The sequence below is a fragment of the Danio rerio genome, chromosome 15 (genome assembly GCF_052040795.2).
Source record: "Danio rerio strain M-AB ecotype USA chromosome 15, GRCz13ab, whole genome shotgun sequence".
NCBI lineage: Eukaryota > Metazoa > Chordata > Actinopteri > Cypriniformes > Danionidae > Danio > Danio rerio.
In genome coordinates, this window is record NC_141035.1 from 28755662 (window position 1) to 28776275 (window position 20614).

Here is a 20614-nt window from a genome sequence, read left to right on the forward strand (position 1 = left end):
AGATATATGAAAAAATTACGCGATTTCCGTCAAGTGAAACATAAGCACACATTGCTTTGCATCTTATAAACACAACCAAGCCTTAAAATTACATTCTGGACCACCCCTTTAACAATTAATATGTTTTAAGATACTGAAAACAACACAAATGTCAGTGCATGTCAAAACTTCTCCACAGCCCCAAAACACCTTCAGACTCCTGAGAGTTAAATCAGTAAAAGAAGAAGCGTTGCGTTTTCAATGTGGTTTTGGACGTGATATGTAAATAGCCCCATGCAGATTTAACCTGAAAAATACAGTACAAACACTGATCTAGATGAGTGTTTACAAGTCGCGTGGAGCGATTACAAGCTACAACACCCAATTAAACACATATTTTGCCATCTACAGAAAATGAGACAACAATTTTAATCACACTTTCATGCTATTATCTGGAGGAAGAAGAAACTGGTCCATATAAACTGTAACAGTTACTGACAAAGTCCCATACATTAGTAGCCTTTGCTGCTCCTTTCTTTGATAACAAACAGCCGGAAAATTCCGCGCTGCAGGGTAGGTTATTATATCAATCATTAGAAAAGTAACAGGAAGAAACACAGCAGTAGGTTGGCTATACTGTGGCATTGTTGAGAAAACGAACTTTAACCTTCTATTCCCCATATCTTGCCATCTATCAGTGATTGAAATCTTTGCATCATGATCAATGCCATAATCCCTCGCAAACACGTCCACGTTTTACTGGATCTGGCACTTCATATTTGGTGATGTCCCATACCGACCTTGACGCATTCAGGCAAAAGATCTGAACAAAGGACGAATGATTCATCTGACTCCAAGTCGACTCAAAAGAATCACGCTGCACTTTTAGGGTGCTTTCACACCTGTGAATCGATTCAGTTGTTCCGAAACAGAGATTACAATAGTTACATTGTTGCTCTTTGCTCTTGGAGAGGTTCGCTTTCACACTGCTCAGCTGTCAGGAGAGGTGGTGGTTTGGTGGTGATTGACAGGGTGCGCGCGCGACGTGTCTGAGGAGAGACACGGTAGGGAGGGGTGAGATTACCGGGAGATTATCACTCGTTTGCGGGCATCCGGAGACTCGCGAAACTTCCCGCCCTACTCATAATTCTCTCTTCATATAGCCGTAAGCCTATTACATATCCATAAAACACTGTGATATAACCGCGCTCGGATCGGATCGCTTTCTCACTGCAATCGAACCGCTCCAGGGTTCGTTTCAATCGAGCCGAGACCACCTCATTCAAGCGATCTCGGAGCGAATACTTTGGCGCGGAACAGAGCGCGATTGCCCTGTTCACATATGCCCACCGAACCGCGCTAACTGGGCAAACGAGATACGTTCCGAAACAAAAGTGTAGGTGTGAAAGCACCCTTAGACTTAAACCTCATGTTTTCATTCACTTAGTGCTGTTACAGACAGCATGGACGGTAATTTTCAAAAACCTATAATAGGGGCTCTTTATTATCAATTTAGGCCAATTTGATCAAGAGCATAAATTGATTAAATAAGTGATGATAAATAAAACCTTTTTCTCTATTGGATCACTAAAAATTATATGTGGAGTTAAAATAACCTACACTGCTATTCACATCTTTGGGTCAATATTTTTTCTTTCCTTTTCGGAAAATGTAAACACCTGTATTTAATACAAACTTTTAAACAATAACAAATGTTTATTTGAGCTAAAACATACTTCCAAATCTTGCAATGTTCTCAGCAAAAAACAATACATTATTTTCGGGCCAAGACAACATCTTTTTTTTAATACTCCAAATGCCTTCAAACTCGTCTAACTCCTCCATAAATAAAAAAAAATTTAAATCATGCCTTATTCTTGCTCTTATCAGTCCTTTAAAATCAGTTCAACTAAATAAATGGTCTCATACAAAATATTCTGCCTGTATATATATATATATATATATATATATATATATATATATATATATATATATATATATATATACATACACACACACACACACATACAGTTGAAGTCAGAATTATAAGCCCCTTTCAAATTTTTATCTTCTTTTTTAAATATTTTCCAAATGATTTTCAACGGAGCAAGGAAAATTTTTACAGTATGTCTGATAATATTTTTTCTTCTGGAAAAAGTCTTATTTGTTTTATTTCAACTAGAATAAAAGCAGTTTTAAATTTTTTAAACACCATTTTAGGGACAAAATTATTAGCCCCTTTAGGCTATATTTTTTCTTGATAATTTACAGAACAAATCATTGCTATACAATAACTTGCCTAATTACCCTAACCTGCCTAGTTAACCTAATTAACCAAGTTAAATGTCACTTTAAGCTGTATAGAAGTGTCTTGAAAAATATATATTATTTACTGTCATCATGGCAAAGATAAAATAAATTAGTTACTACAGATAAGTTATTAAAACTATTATGTTTAGAAATGTGTTGAAAAAATCTGCTCTCCTAAACATAAACTGTGGAAAAAATAAACAAGCGGTCTAATAAATAATTCAGGGGGCCAATAATTCTGACTTCAACTGTATAATATATATATATATATATATATATATATATATATATATATATATATATATATATATATATATATATACACATACATACATACATACATACATACATACATACATACATACATACATACATACATACATACATACACATATATATATACACCTCTTTCTTTTTTGCATGTTTGAGAATCAAATTTAACAGGTATCATTTAAATTGTATTAATAGTATTAAGTTATTTTTGTTTTATTTGTTATTACTATTTAATTTGCATAAAATGTTTTGTTTTATATAAGTTATTAATCAAATTCTTGGTAATATAACTATGATAAAATTTCATGAAAGTTTAAATGCAAGGTTTTAGAAGTTATTTTTGTTTTATTTTAACAAAAATTTAATTTTTAATAAAAATATTTTAAGTGTAACTACAGTGGCCATGATTGTTACAAAAAGCATCTATTTAAAAGAAATGCTGTTCTTTTGAAAATTTTAATTGATGACAGTAAATTACACAAAATAATTTAAACATTTGTTAAAAAATGTAATGTTCCTTCAAATAAATAAAATATTGTCTAAAATCACAGATTTGTATAAGAAACATTTTGAAATAATAGATTTCAAATATCCAAATGTTAAAAATAATACAAATTCTATCCATTTTAAATAAAAAACAAACACGTTATATGGCAGGTGTAAACAAGAATGTGTCTCAACAAAGCAGCTGTGATCAAACCACCTGAGACAGATTGTAATAGCAGGTGTAAACAGGGTTTTCTGTGATCTGCTGCTCGGGTTTCCTCACATCATCCAGCAGCCTGCTGAACAGCGCCAAAGGCTAACGATGAGCAATTTTTTATTTTTTTTTTTCCCAACAAGTGCTTCACACCTAAACAGCCTGAGCCCTAAATACCAGCGAGGAATATATGTCCTATGCAAGAGCCAAGCTAAAGGCCCTCAGAGAAACAGCAGATCGAAGAAATCATGCTGGCAGAGACCCAGAGATGTGGAAGAAACATGGAGAAGAGGAGCCACGGCTGATGAGGCTTTCGCAAAGTTAATTAACGGACATTAACTGCTCTCATTAAACACTGGCTGGTTTTAACGGGTTTCTGAGCGTCTGGACATTTCCGATGGATAAGAAAGAGGCAGCTCTTCATTTGAGAGCACTATAGGTGTCTTGACACACACTCTAAGCTCTTCTCACACACTTAAGTGGGCACAGAAGAAACAAGAAAGGAAGTCACATGCCACTATATTGGTATGTTTTTTAGACAAAATCTTGTTATACCAGCAGAGCGAGTACCATGTAAACAAAATAGATAAAAAATTAAACAAGGACAAAGTAAAACAGATAAAAAAAATCTGTTAATTCAGGTACAAAACATTAAATGAGGACATGCTGAATATTAGAAAAATGGTGGATAAACTGCAACAAATGATGTTGAGAGAGATATTTGCATCTTGACATACTCTCAAAACACTTCACACGCACTTTAGTGGACAGAGAAGTTGAAGAGAAGGTGATGCACGTAATTCAGATGGAGGGCAGGAAGTGAAAAAAAAAAAACTGAACGGGAGACAGAGGAAAGTCCGTATTTTTGTGATTTATACCATTTCCTAAGGAGATATCACATATATTTCCTTATAGCATGATGAGGGCTGAGCTTTCTACAAAACTAAACTATATTTGCCTGTCACTTAAGCGGAAAATACTGTATAAGTAAAATTACGTTACTTGAAGTTACGCTAGGCCTGTACATTTTTATATTGGCCTTTATTGGTGCTGTCAAACGGATTATTACGTTTAAAAAAAAGTTTGTACACATGGATGATGTATTGAATAAATGTTTATTACATGCCGCCTTTTTATCTGTTTTTAAGCCAGTTACTTAAACTTTCCCCCCTATATGAGCAAAAACATTTGAAAGTCTGTAAAATCATCTCTTGTTTTGGCTAATTTAAACAATTATAAACAACATAAAACAGAAACATTTTGATGTTCTGATTTTTTTTTTTTTGATGTTTTGATGTTCTGCAGAAGAATCATTTCCTGCCCTCCATCTGAATTTTGCGCATCACCAATGACGTCAGGTGAAAGCAACCTATATGAAACATATTGCTTCACCATTTAAAGCCATGCAGAGTACCATGTATTCTTTCACTAAAAGAATACATAAAGGCCTAAAGACAAGCAGATATTTTTTTAAAAATATATTTCATAAAAAAATCTATTTAGAAATGTCTCTGGATAGCTATAAAAAAAAACAAATGTGATCAACTTGAATGACAAAATATTACTTAAAATACTGCTGAATAGCTTGCCATAATTTATTTGTAATAAGCTCTAAAGGTGTCTTGACACAAACCTCTCACACACTTAAGCATGAAAGACATCAAAAGCCTCATCAACTGTAACAAGTATTATTGTTTTTTTTTATTTAGACACTACGTTGATGGTTATACTGTACTATATGATAAAACATTTTTCATTTATTCCCTGAAAAATCTGTTCATTCTGCAACATCATTAAATAGCCAATTCAGGTGTGCAAAACTCAATTATATCTACTTGAATAAAGAAATACTGCAATCTCAATAACTGCTGGACAGGCTAGAAATATAAAAAATAAAATAAAATAAAATAAAAAATAAATACATGAGAGAATTACAGGCTTCTTGAAACGCTTCTTACACACGTAAGTGGACAGTGATAAGAAAAGGTCAAAAGCCTTACACCATGATATTGCTTGGGACTTTCAGACACTGTATTGCCATACTACGATACATATTGCTTTACCGTGTACAATAACGAGGAGTGCTATGTAAGAACAATACATAGAAAAATATATAGTCAAAATAATTAGATAAAAATATGTAAATCAAATTTGAGGAAAAAAATCTAATCATTTATTGTATATATTGCAAAGTCTCAAAATAGCTATTTTAAGCATTGTAAACATTGTCCATACATAAATTCACAGAACAATTGGCGGTTTATTCTGCTGTGGCATCCCCTAAAAAAGGGGATAAACCAAAAGAAAGTTTGATGTCAGGAAGAGTTTTAAATGTAAATGAATACCTTTCTATTTCAAATGAAAGAAAAGAATCAGTTATGGAATTTTATAATTTCTAAAAAAATTAATTTATTTAATTTAAAATTTAATTAATTTTATTTAATTTAAAGTTTAATTTATTTTAAGGTACAACTCTCTAATAACAAACCATTATTTATTTAAACTCCTACTTTGCAGCTTATTAATAGTTAGATGGGAAGTAGTCAGGTTAAGATATTGGGTAGGATTAGAAACGTAGAATAAGATCATGCAGAGTAGGGCTGCAAAAATTTTGTTGAGTATTGTGATAACAGTATCTAATAAAACAACATTTCCCTTGAATAAGCTATGCTTCAAAATAACTCATTATCAATGAAATTAAAATACATCTATGTTATAGTTAACAGACTACACAAAAACTATCAATGTGCAAAAATTTCATCTTTTATGAACGAGTGCAAACCTATATTCTGATTCTAATTGACTGTTGTCGTTTTCCTCTCTTGCCTCAATATCTGACATTAGTATTTATTATCAGCTCTGGGTTCTCCTTTGGGTCGCTCAAGCCAATAGCAGAACAGCAACTACTAGGAAGGTGGCAATAAAGACAACAAGACCACATCTGGTCAAATTTTAATAAACAACCAATGCATAAAAGAAATGTAGTTTATTACACGTCTACGATTTGTATATTGCATATACTATTATTAATATAACTAAAAATTTTGGACAATATATTGGATAAAAACCGGCAGGTATAAACCACTAACAATAGTGAAAATTGGTCCTCAAACGAGGGTTTATACTAAGGTATCTATTTTACCCCTTTTTCAAAAATGAAGATAAGTCTTTTGTGTCTCCAGAGTGTCTGTAAAGTTTCAGCTCAAAACACCCATCAGATTATTTATAATACCTTTTAGAATATTAAAATGTTCTGCTCTGAACAGAGCTGCATCAAATTAACAGCACAGTGACAGACTTGAAGGAAGCAGATCTCATGTAACGTTTGCGAGAAAAACTGAGTAAAAATTATTCCCATAATTCTTAATAACCAATTATTATTTGATGTATTTGTTGTGGAGTTCTGCAACAATGAGTCACCTACAATGTTCTAAAAAAGTTTACACACACACACACAGCGGACATACAGACACACCACACGTTTAACCTTGCGCTTTTTTGCATGGCAAATGTGACAAAATATATGTTAATCCTCACTGCTGTATGGACATCTGTAATATTAATGTACAAAATAAACCTAATTTAATGTCGACAAACCGGGATTGAATCGTCGTCTTATATAATTGTACTGACATGCGGATGTGGTGATAAAGTAAAGATGGTAAAAGTCGCTGTAATTCATAACAAACATGCCCTTTTTTAAAAAGGTTTGTAAAACTCATTCTTGATCACATTTGTTGATGATTGATGATCACAGAGAGCTGAACAGAGCTTTTAATCCCGGTTGCTTTGCGCACGTCCTGTCTTGTGGATATGATTATATGCACTACTATGGAGACCTGTTCTTATGGCTGTCAATTAATTCGGTGGGCGGAGAAACTGCACTCCTATATCACGTTGCGGTCGGCCTCAAAATGGGAGGGATTTGGATCCTATTTTAACGTCAGTAAATAAAAAAAGAGAATTATTGTGCTTATATCACTGTGGACACACTATACATACACACAGTTCTGTCCAAAAAACTTACAAAAAAAATATTTTCATCATAGGTGCTCTTTGAGATGTTTGTCAAAATGTTCGAGGAATCAAAAAAAAATACAACTACATCAAAACATGCCTTATTTGTTGCTCATTATTTGTTCTGTGCCACTTTAGTAAACAGCAAGGCAGCATTTCCCATCTTGTCATCAGTATATAAAACAGGAACCCTCAGAAAACCTTGTTTATAATCACATTCATCAAGATCAACACTGCTGAAAGAACAAGAGCCAGAGGAAGATGAGTTACAGAAAAAGCCAGTTGATGAATACAGAATGTAATTGCAGAAAGGCTGACAGCTAAACTACATCAAACAGAGGGATTTGTATTAACCGGGACTCTCATCAGCCAGCAAGACTTCCACACGACCCAATCAAAACATCCAAAGCCGTTCGCTTCAACTCACTGACTCTGCGCTCGCCTCCAAATCGAACCAGCAGCCCTGAGTGAGATACAACCATTTCAGGCCCATAATGTTCTGCTAATACGGATGAATCCTCTGGGAATGTGACACTCTGCGCTCAGTTCCTGGGGCTAAACATATCCCTCAACGCAAATGCCAAGCCATCGCTCCACAGCCGAGAAGGTCCTTCATTAGTATTGAGCAGACATCCGGAAAAGCACTCTGCTTATTTGAAAAAAGTAGGAACATACTTTAAAGATACAGGTAGAGCATTCACCCCAGGAGATGAAATGTTAAGCATAAATAGTTATGGCTCTACAATAAAAAGGCAGAGTCAAAACTGAATTCCTGTCATTATTTCCTCATGTTTTTTCCAACAAGTGTGACGTTCTCTAGCAAAGATGAGTCTATTTGCTTTGTTTCAGGCAATTACAAAAAAAAGTAGACTTCTCTCAGGTTACAAAAAGCTTTTTTTGCTTTGTTTAACATTCATCTCACAACACAGTATGGGGGAAATGAAATACAAAGATGTACGGTTCTAAAAGAAAGAGCAGAGTCAAAAAAAAAAAAGAATTTTAGTCATTATATACTTATCCTTGTGTTGTTTCAAACTAGGCTGACATTCTTTCTCTAGTAAAGAAATGTCCACTTGCTTTGTTTCAGGCAATTATGGTGAACATACTTTTTTTAGGGTTCAGTTAGGACACAAGGCACTATATCATTATAGAAATGACTTCTAAAGTAGCTTATTTTATAAAATGCATGTTCTTCATTTAAACATTCTTTATAGTGAATGCCTAAGAGAAAGTAGGAGAAAATGATTTGTTCAGCATAAAAGGAGGCTCTTAAAAAAATAAATGGAGTCAAAAATGAAATCCATTCAATGTTCACTCATCCCCATGTTGTTTTCTACTAGCATGACATTCTTTCTCTGGCAAAGATGAGTTTGCTTGGTTTGTTTCAGGCAATTATAGTAAATGTGGACTCTTTTAGGCTTCGGTAAGAATGCAGAAGCACTATAATATTAAAGAAGCGGCTACTCATACACAATGTTCTATGACTTCTATAGAAGCTTTCGTATTATGAAAAACACTTCACGGACATCGTTATTCAAGTTATTCAACGAGTCTTGACTTTAAAGTCCAGTCCTTGAATAAATCATTGGTTTAAGTCAATTGATCAAACTTACATAACCTCTTTGAAAAACTTGTTCATGGATTAAAGTGATTCACCTAAATGTACATAAAATACCTATCAAGTTTGAGACTCGTCTTGAAAATGGAAACATCAGAACCTCCCATTTTATGTTTTATAGAACGAGTATGTTTATAGAATGTTTTATAAAGGGTTTTAGTTCTGGATGTAGGCGCAATGGCGCAGAAGGTAGCGATGTCGCGTTACAGCAAGAAGGTCGCTGGTTCAAGCCCGGGCTGGGTCAGTTAGCATTTTTGTGTGGAGTTTGAATGTTCTCCCCATGTTCACGTGGGTTTCCTCCAGGTGCTCTGGTTTCCCCAACAGTTCAAAGATTTGTGCAATAGGTGAAGCTTGTCTGTAGTGTATATTAGAATTGCCACGATAGACGGTGTTGACGGTGATACCCGTTTTAAGACGCAACACCGTGACATCACTTTTCCACCGTGACACCGTCCTCACATTTGTTTTTAAATGTAATAACACATTTACAATAAACGTAATAATTTACTTAAGACCAGAGCATGCACTATAATTAAAATCTGAACATAGTAATGCGTCATATTTCATTCATCACGTGAGAATAAATATGCAAAGCATACTCTCATTTTAAAAATCACGCAACCATTATCTCACAATGTTTAATAATTAATATCTTATTTTTATTAAAAAAAGAATGATGTAATGCCGTGCCATTGACAAGCCAACTGCAGAGAAACAAAGCAACCATCACGGCAACTGAAGTGAGCACTTTTATCGAAGTTCAGGCTCTTCTTTTTTGCACTTTATGCATTTCATGTAAAAAAAATAAAAGATGAATATGCCTACAAGAGTGTAACCTGTGTGTGCGCGCGTCTTTTATCACCGAGGCCGCTCTCTTTAAAAACCGAAAGTTGCTTCGTCTGTCTGGAAATATTTCGGCTTTTAATAAATGAAAAGATAATTTAGGTGAGCCAATATTAATAACTGCTATAAAGTAACAGTGAAGTGCGGCTACACATCGACTCTGAGGTCTGATCTCATCTCTCTCTCGCTATCATTTAGACATCGGGACGCCACACAGGTCAAGTCGCAAAACTGAGGCTGGTACCGGCTGACAGGTAGAATAGCTGAAGCCTTTGCGAAATCTGTCAAAATACACTGAAATTAACAGGCACAAATATCTTTGAGCCAGAAAGTCACGCTTTATCTGTCAAAACGCAATTCGAGCCAATAGGAGTTGTGTAGCCTATTAATTATATTAATTCTTATAAAATGAAAACCAAATTAAACTATTCATTGCATTTTTCATTTGATAAAAATGTACGTAAACGAAAAAAAAAATCAAAGGGTGGCTAGTTTGTACTAATGTGTCTTAATATTAATAAACATATACTCAGCCTATTTAAGCTTCACCGTTATATACTGCGCACCACGTTATTGAACTACAATATCTCCTAGGGAGACTATATTACTCGATAGACAACATTAACTTGAGGGATTTTAAAAATAAAAGGTATTTTAAAAAAAACAACAACATGCCAATCGGCAACAAATAAAACATCTTGCCAGGATATGCTGTGTGTAATCCACCACTGACAGTGACATAAGACACCTGCGCTTGTCAACCGCGCTTGTAAGAGAGCTCAAAGCTGGTATCGATATAACCAAAAAAGCAGGATCATATAGTTATAAATATTCCATAACAATACTTTTAGAAAAATTTATACATTTATATGTTGTTTATTGAGATTGTGTGATCTGTATAGCCTGTCTGATCTTTACAGAAGCTGTAAACTGACACGTGTGCGGTGATGTTTAGCTCTGACGAGGCACTTTTATTTAGCCTGTAGTCTTTAGATTTTTTACATAATGTTTAATTTCTTAACATTTATTTATTTTTTATTTATAGTTTATATATAAAATGAGTGCTAGCTTGTTTGGTTGTGATCATCATGCAAGGATCATATTTCATATTCGGTTTATTCTTCAATAGCCTATAGATTCGTTAATAAGGCTATTTTATGAACAGATTGTTCATAAGGACTAAGCTATTAATATATAAAGCATTAGGGTAATTAATACATTAAGAAATTGAAGTCAGGTAGGACAACAAAAGAAAACCAAACATGTTCCCCTTGTTGGCAAATGTAACCAAAAAGTATCTTTGCGTGTGCGCAACTAGCTGCTCATCTGAGAGTGTGTTCAGCACGATGGGGAACATAGTGAGCCCCACAAGATCCCATCTTAAGCCAGAGATGGTCAACATATTGGCCAGGATTCCTGGCAAAGAACATGTAAACCTCACTGGGAATAAATGCCAATTTACAGTGTTTTATTTGTTTCTTTATTTTTTTTTAAAGACTGTGTCAACCTGTCATTTTTGTAATGTAATTTTGAAAGTTTTTCTTTTATATTTGTTCCTTGTTCATTCGTTTAATATTTTTTAAACTTTGTGAAATTTAATTATTTATCTTTCTATTTTATTTTCTTATTAGTTTTAAAAACATTAACATTCTTCACATTCGTATATTCAAACAATTGACGCCGAATTGGGAATTCCCGCAAAACTAAAGTATTATACGCACGCATTTATAAGCTATTTAAAAGCAGAAAGAAAAGAGGAAACCCCCACCCCCACGGTGATACCGGTATTACCGGTGTTGTCACATGTCGATTAACCGTTGGGGAAATTTCTTCATCATCACAACCCTAGTGTATATGTGTATGTCCTGGTCCTCCAGGTTGGGGGTTGAGCGTTGGGCTAATGGCCCACCTCGTAAAAATTTGATGTTTTGAAGCACCAATATGGTGCAGCTAAATATCAACTTCAATATAAACGGCACTGGAAGTAAGAATAATTAAGTTCTGGATGTACTTTTCCTGTGAACGCGACATGCTGTGATCTTATACTTGAATGTGGAAGTGCGCTCTTTTTACAATTGTTTTAGGACCTCCGATTCAGTTGCCTATGGGAGAAATAACTAGGAATAATAAATGGCAGAAAACGATCAAACTACTCGCTCTACAGACAAGTGTTTGCATTAATATACATAAAAAGTAGAGTAAAATAATAAGAAAAGATAAGTTTGCAACATCAAGCAGCATAACGAGCTGTTTTTAATGTTTAAAAATGAATGGAAGTGAATGAGACCGGAAGTGTCAAGCCAAAAAGATTCAAATGCCGCTCGTGCAAGGAGAATAAGGTGAATACAATGAACATAAATGTCATTAGGTTTTTTATCTTAAATGTAGCTGCTAATCTACTTCCAATCTAGTACTCAAAATCTCTCATGAATCACATTTCTACACTTACTGACTCAATTCAGACTTGATTTATTAATTGTCATTGTAAAGGAAAAGACTTCTTTAAATAATTAATGTGCTTCACAGATGATAAAATCAGTCAGCTTTTTACAGTTTGCTAAATAATGAATTATCAGCTTGGATGTAATATTTGATGTACAAAAACAATGGCGGTGTGAAGGAACTCAAAGCACATTTTTTCATTAATTGTAGCTGCTTATGCTCACTGCTCAGAAATCACTATTAACTTGCCATGTTGTTATGGAATTAATTGATCGCATTGACAAAACACCTTTCAGTGATCACTAATGAATCATAAATATTAAAGAACCGGTGGAATGCTTTGAAAGTTGAATTTTTAAGCCAATAGCGTGTAGTTATTATCCCTGCTCTGTCAGAGAGAGGTTGAGTTCAAGCGCATCAAATGAAAAGCAAATGAAAAGAGTCTTAAAGGGGCGGGGCATGTCAGATACTATAGAGAATTTGATTGGTCATGATTTAGATGACAAATTGAAGTTCAAGGTGGCGTGAATAAAATCCACTTAGATGGAAGTCACAAACTACATACTTTACAAGTTTGTATTGGTTTTACATCTTCTAAACATGAATTTTGTCACTGTTTTGGTGCAGTATAGATGTCCTAAAAACTAACAAAACTGATATTAACATCTAAAAAAAATTTATTTTAATTTTATGGCACCTTAAGATCACTGACTCAAAGCAGACTTTCTTTGATGTGTTGGGACGGAAAAGACAGATAAACATTTTTACTTTCAATGAATTACAAACAAAAAACAAAGGTTACACCACTGGATTACAAAGGCATAAATTAAGTTCAAAATAGATTTCTAAAAAATATTTTTCCACACCTGTGAACAAGAAAACACGAATATCTACAAATAAGTTGTCAGAGCACACTTTGTCATTAAGCCTAGCTGCTATCCCTCATTAGCATTACACCCAATGGAAGCGAAATGAGTGACCAAACTCATTCTTCACCTACACTGGCCCACAATTTGTACTTCTGTATGCTGAATGCCCTGCGCAGACTGTAACAACATGTAATTGAGAAGAATAATGGTTTTGTCATTAACTAGCGAGACTGTGATAGTCAGCTTGTGTCTGCTATTGCGTCTAATTTTGTGCTGAGCCCCAGATACGGGCTACAGCATGGGGTATCATGATAACCACAGAGATTTTTAATGAGCGCAGAGGTCTTTTGCAGGCTCAAACACTGTCACATTACAACCAAGGACATCCAGCCGCTGTATTTTGTACCCACCTCTCAATGATGTCAGCGATCACACAGGCAAACATCTGCAGACCCTCTGGCAACTGCAAAGCCACTGCAGGTCAAAAACAGAGAGTAGAGTCAGTGCAAAATAATATACAATATGAATGACAGTTGCCCTGGCCTCCTATATATTAGTCTAGTGATGCAGGCAGTGTGAGGTGCAAAATATAAACTAGATATGTACCAATGTGGCCAATGAAAAATAAATGTTTAAACTTTAAACTCTATGAAGCTATCAATATTAACCCTTAAACTGTTGGAATGTTTTCGTCCCCTTTGGGGTGATTTTAAGTCTTAATTTGGTCATAACTTTTCCTGTTTCAGCTAGCAGAATGATTTTTGGCGACAAATCTTATTTTGCCACATATTTTGAGAAAATGCTTTGAATTTTTAAAAAATACTCAATATACTCTGGGCAAATTTACTACCCTTTTGTTATGTTCGGGATGAAAACATCAACTGAATTAAGCTGCTGTAAAAAAGCATCAGATAAAGATTTTTTATCAAATTTATTTGCATAAATCTGTTAATCAACCTTAGTCCTCATCAAAACTCTGAAATTGTTTAGAAAACTACAGAATTTTAACTCTTTAATTGCCAAATTCATAAATATTGTCACAGATTTGGTGCAAAAACACACAAAACGACATATTATTAATATAAAAAATAATTGTGATTAAGAAAAACTGGATTTTTTTTACCTTTTATCAAAGTCTTGGACATGTGAAACAACATTGCAATTGTTGCAATGTTTTTGATAAAATTTTAGTTTTTTTCTCCTTAATGTACTGTTGGTAGCTGTTATTGTCCCATTGACTTCCATTATAAGCACATTTTTTAATTGCAAAACCATGACACCATATAATCATGCATTTTTGATTGTCTGTGATTTTCCTTGTTGGAAAGAGGCAGAATTTGCAATTTTTACTGTTGATCATCATTTGGCACCATTAACTCTTTAGACAGGCCTGTGCAAAAAAAGTTTATGGATTTTATATGGAGTATAACATCAAATTAAAGTGTGTGTGTATGTGTGTCTTTGAGTGTGTGAAAGTGACCTTGACATACTTGCGTACTTTAACGTGTCTTAGAAAATGAAAATATGCATCTCTGCTCTAAGAACTACATAGAGTAAACAAAAACAAAGACTGCGTATGCACCATCAAAAGTGGTTATAATTAAAGTGAATGGGGCAAAAACAGCCACCAACAGTTAAATTAAAATCTAACAATGCATCAAAGCCAATGTTATTAGTACCGATCACATGTCCAAGACTGTGATAAAACGTCAAAAACAATCCATTCCATAATTACTTTTTATATTATAATATGTCATTTTGTTTGTTTTTTCACCGAATCAGTGAAATAATTTGTGAATTTGACAATTAAAGAGCTGTAATTTTCAGTCCTGTAATTTTCTAAACAATTTCATAGTTTTGATCAGGGCTGAGATCGATTTACAGATTTATGCACAAAAAAAGCAAAAAAAAATTATCTGGTGCATTTTAAAGCAGTTTAATTAAAAGGATGTTTTCATCCCTAACATGACAAAGGGGTAGTAAATTTATACAGAGCATAAGGGTTAAAGGAACTTGATTTAAAAAATACTGTAAATAAATGAAAATAAGCTCATTTTACAACTCCCCCGACATTAAACAGTAGAGTTTCACCATATTTAAATTCATTTAGTCAATCTCCAGGTTTGGAAGAGCACTTTTAGCTTAGCTTAGCATAGATAGTTGAACCAGATTAGACCATTAGCATCTAATTCATCTAAGAATTTTCCTATTTTAAGCTTGACTCTTTGAGTACACTTAAGCAGTTTTATTTTGGACATTCATAAGACATTGTTTTACTCTTTTTTTTTTTTTTTTTTTTTTTTTACATTAAATAATGTCAAAATAATAACAGTTTATGCCACATCTCATTTATACCACACACCTAAAGCATTATTTTAAAAGTAATCATGACAATACACGACATTTAAATTATTTTAAGCACTAAAGATATAAAACACCCAGCATGAGCATAGTAAGGAAGTGTCTCAAAGTGCAAAACCACAACAAAGTGAAATATTTAATTACTGAATTCAGTTAATTTTATGTAGATATACCATGCATATAAATCATATTGACATAACTTATATATAAATGCAAGTCTTCCAGCATAACCGCTATGTAATAATCCTTATATTAATCCATATCTATTAACCCCACATAGCCCTTGTGGGTGTATCCGTGTACTGCTGTGTTTGTGTGCGCGCTTGAATGTGTTAAATGCAGAGCACAAATTCCAAGAATGGGTCCCCATACCTGGCCATATGTCACTGCTTTCAAATTCACGTTCATATTTATGTAAAGGTATAATTGTTTATACAGTATTTTTGTGTTACAATGTACAAACAAATGCATGTGTGTGCATTTTGTACATTTACAATTTACACCAGTTACATTTCAATGGGATGTTTGGATCGACATTTTAAATTTTGGTGCTTCAAAACAATGTATGATTTTTAGGTCTATAAACTAGTATACAAACATCCTTGTTGTATGCAACCATTTCTTGTTATAACTTATTAAATGCTTCATATTAATAACAAAAAATCTGTTTTCATCATTCAAAGTCATCAATGAAACACTGAGTTCATATATATTTTTGATGCAGAGTACAAGTGCATACAGCTGTATATTTATTTGTACACTTAACTATAGAGGCCATGGGGTAAATATGGGTTTATGGTCAGTCAGCTTAGATAACCAATATATATTCATTTTGCTGCATGCAATGGAGAACTGCAGAGAGTATTAGAGTAAAGCTTTTATATCTATTATGCAATGAGAAATAAAACTGTCTGAATCCAAATATGCTGTTGCATTGACCGTTTCCCCTCTATTCCCTGTGGTTTACTACACCGACTTCGCAGCATTTTATAAAATGGTGTTAAGACCCATTAAATCATGTTAATTCTGTTTATATGCTCTACAAATATCTTCACAAAAACTGTGTCTGTGGAGTTAAGTTCAACAGATGTTTGCCTTTAAACAACAGGCAATTCATTCGCATAACAAATGAGGTTTTAACCAAATTAAATATTTGTCGAGATAAATACACACAACCTTACCTTCTGTTCAGCACCAATAATGATGCGATGCACTGAGCTTTATCACATGAACATCTGAACACAACTACAGCATAATTATTTAAGGAATCCACTGTACAAAAGTTAACACAGAGTTGGCAACACTCATGCATCTAGTGTGAGACATGCTATTGGCCTCAGTCTCGCACTTTCACAATGCCAAAACACAGAAGTCAAGCCTCATTAGGAGCAGCCAGTTACATGAAACGCAGCCAAAAATACTGTATAGAGAAATTAATTGGTTCAAAGACACAGACTACTGGCTATTTCTATCAGGCACATTGCTGATTTGAACACAAACCTCCAAATTCCCATTGTCTCTGTGGAAAACCATGTTCTGCTGATTGCAGCAAGGAATACTGGGACATTTGCACTCCTACAGTGTTGCTCTGTACATTGGAATTATTTTATGCCGACATTTCTATTCAGCTTGGCAGTCTCAGTACTAAATGTTAAAGAAGGGCAAAAAGGAACAGATTTTATTGGGAAAACATAATATAATGGAATGTATAATATATTATATGAAAGTTAGATTTTGTCTGTTTTAATGTATGTACATTTGGCTTTCTTATGCTGAGTAAAACTGTTTATAGTATACAAATACAGTGAAAACAGCCATACTGTAAAATAATTTGAGAATTTAAATATAATATTTAAAAACTGTGTGTGTGTGTGTGTGTGTGCGTGTGTGTGTGTGTGCGTGTGTGTGTGTGTGTGTGTGTGTGTAAAATCCAGCATTACCATCACAGGAAATTTCTTAGGATATTTGAACAGATTTATTAGAAACCATTTAAATGTATTCCAACTAATGTCCGAAATGTGCAGTTATCATATATAACATATTTATTATTGTATGTATTTACTGTGTGTTTTTATATACACAGTTCAAATCAGAATTATTAATATTCAGAATCATTATTATTATTTTCTTTTTTAAATATTTCCAAAATGATGTTAAAGAAAGCAGGGAACTTTTCAAAGTATGTCTGATAATATTTTTTTCTTTTGGAGAAAGTCTTGTTTGTTTTATTTCAGCTACAATAAAAGCAGTTTTCAATTTTTTAAAAACCATTTTAAGGTCAAAATTATTAGCCTATTTAAGCAATTTTTTTCAAAAGTCTACAGAATAAATAATTATACCGTTATACAATAACTTGCCTAATTACCCTAACCTGCCTAGTTAACCTAATTAACATATTTAGTTTACTGTCATTTTGGCAAAGATAAAATAAATTAGTTATTAGAAATGAGTAATTAAAACTATTATGCTAAGAAATGTGTTGAAAAAATTGTCTCTATTAAAGAGAAATTGGGGGAAAAAAAAATAAACAAACGGGGGGGGGGGGGGGGGGGGGGGCAGGGCACACCCCTTGCTCTTAAATGTAAATCTGTTCTGTGCTTTCAGTTTATTTAGGCATGAAAACACTTTGAAATAAATACAAAAATGGCGTGATTCCATTCCTTTCCATTACAGGTGCTGTTACAGTACCCTTCCTATGCAATCCTCAAAACAGTCAGTTCATGTAGCACTGTGTGACTGTCAGACGAGCTTTCCCAAACAGATTCTCCACTGTGATAAATAGATGCAGTTTCCTAAACAGATTCTATACAAGCAATTTGAAGCAGACTGAAAGTGGACACTGGGTTTTGGGTGCATGTTTGAAAAGACATATTGACATAATAACCTCTAAAAATGTAGATCTTGGTAGGTTTATTTTAAACACAAAAACTTTTTGTCAATAAACATATTTAGAAACAAAAAAGATAAGACACTTAAATTCTCGTAAAATATTGGGGAAAAAATACAAGCTACAAAATTTCAACAAAATTTTATACATTTTTTGTTTTTCTTTAATTTTTGTCTTTTTTAATTTGAATTTAATATTTTTCTCTTACATTTAAATTTGGGTGTACTTATTTTGGACCGTTATCATAAGACATTATTTTGTCAGATTAGCTCCAGATTTGGCTTTAGTACCGACTAATCTAATGTATATGCACATATATAAAATTGTAAAGCTTTACAAACCTATAGAAATTATTAATTTAAATGAGATGTGTGAGGGGTGTACTTTCATGACTCTATATATATATATATATATATATATATATATATATATATATATATATATATATATATATATATATATATATATATATATATATATATATATATGCACTTTAACTACAGTAGCAATTATGCTTAATTTTTATTGAATATTAATCACTTTAAGCAGCTGGCAAACTTGGCATGGAGCATAAATGCAAAGTTGGCTCATTTCAGACAAGCTAACCGCTTGAACAGCTGTAATAACTTGCTTGTAGCACAACACTTACACCATAAAACAGTGACAAATATGCATTTTTAATTTACCAAAAGAAAAAAAAACACTGTACTAAACAAAAACATCTCTCAGGATGAAAATGTATGTGGTTAAAGAGTGTGAAGGAGGGATGCATAAAATCAGTGTGAAATTAATGCGCTTAAAACAACAGAGAGATGATAATAGGTGTGTGGATCATATTAAAGCAGAGCTATACCACCGTACAAGAGAGAAACCGATACATTATCCTTTATTGAGAACATTGACCTGTGGACACAGTCACACAAAGCATATCTGCACTGTTAAATTCAATTAAATGATAAAAATCTAATAACTGGCTACATATTAATTGAATGTTTTATGGAATTACCAGTGAAATATGAACATAACACTAAATTAGGGCTGACATAATACGCCATATGTGCAGTTCTCTAGATGTTATCTTGCATTAAATCTCTTTTTTACAGACGGTACAAAAATTAACTGCTCCTTTACCCTTTTCCAGTATTAAATGGGTAAAGATTTAGAATAACTAATAGTAAGTTTGAAAAATAGACATTTATTTAACATTTTTAATATTTTTCTAGTGATATGTTGCCTCGGCAGGTGTTGTAAACTATACAATACAAAAACCTGGTAATAAAGTGACAGCACAGCACTTTATGCGATAAAGATGACTGAGTTTGTGGTAGTAATTCCCAGAAATTTTGTGATTAAAATATATATATATAAAAATATATTATATTACAACTAATATTATCATATTAGTTTGCCTACTATGTTAGGCATACAACCTGACACAGTGACGACATAAATCATAAATATAAAGCATCTTTATTTTGGTCTCTTGTCAAGACAAGATCTAAAACTGATCTAATACAGTGGAGATTAAGTCCAAGTGGGTTATATAACTCTTATTTTTATTCATGATCTTACTTTTTCTCTCAGATTTCACTCCCCAGAGCATCTGATATCAAGTACCTCACACATAGGACATGCGTAAGGGCTTCCCCTACCGTAATACACCTAAAACATGGATTGCATGGATTGTAAAACACGGATTGTAAAACACGTCGTAATGAAGTGTTTCTCTCGTTAACTGCAAGGAAAAAGTTCATCAAAACATTTAATCTATTTCACATAATGTAAATAATACTGTAAATGTAAAGCACAAATAAATTCTTTCAATTCGGCTACGACCAGAGGTGATCAAACAGAGCTGCCTGCTTTTCTATCTGTTGCATTGCTCCATTTGTTAGATGTTTGCTCACACTTTTATTTGCACAAGATGTCTAATTGCATCTTTGCTTAATCCACCCCTTCTTGCTTACTGCACAGGCTGCAAAACACCCCACATTGTGATATGTAATGATTGTGAAGGTGCAGGTGAGACGTAATTTTTCGAGAGACACTCAAACCCATCACATGCGCAGCATATAAACGTTTAGAAGTCATGTTAACAATTGCAATTAATTGCAAACTGAACTGTAATTTGATTATATGGTTTGGAATTGGATGTTTTATGTGATTATAATTTTTTTCGTGATTATTTTGCGTTTAAGAATTCTGCAGGATAGCAAAAGTTTGTGACTATTTGTTGATTTTGCGATGGATTCAGTAATCGTGGAAATCGCGAAAAAATCTAGGAACTCTGATTATTTTTTGTACAATAAATCATT

At 33.4% G+C, this 20614-nt stretch overlaps 1 protein-coding gene across 5 annotated transcripts in view; it reads right to left on the reverse strand.

Moving 5' to 3' along the window:
* dph1 (diphthamide biosynthesis 1) overlaps positions 1–20614 on the reverse strand; it is a 186655-nt gene that overhangs the window by 136255 nt on the left and 29786 nt on the right. For all 5 annotated transcript variants that reach the window (NM_001017861.1, XM_087282953.1, XM_087282951.1 and 2 more), the window contains 1 exon segment: positions 13462–13525. In NM_001017861.1, coding sequence (NP_001017861.1) covers positions 13462–13525 — 64 coding nt within the window.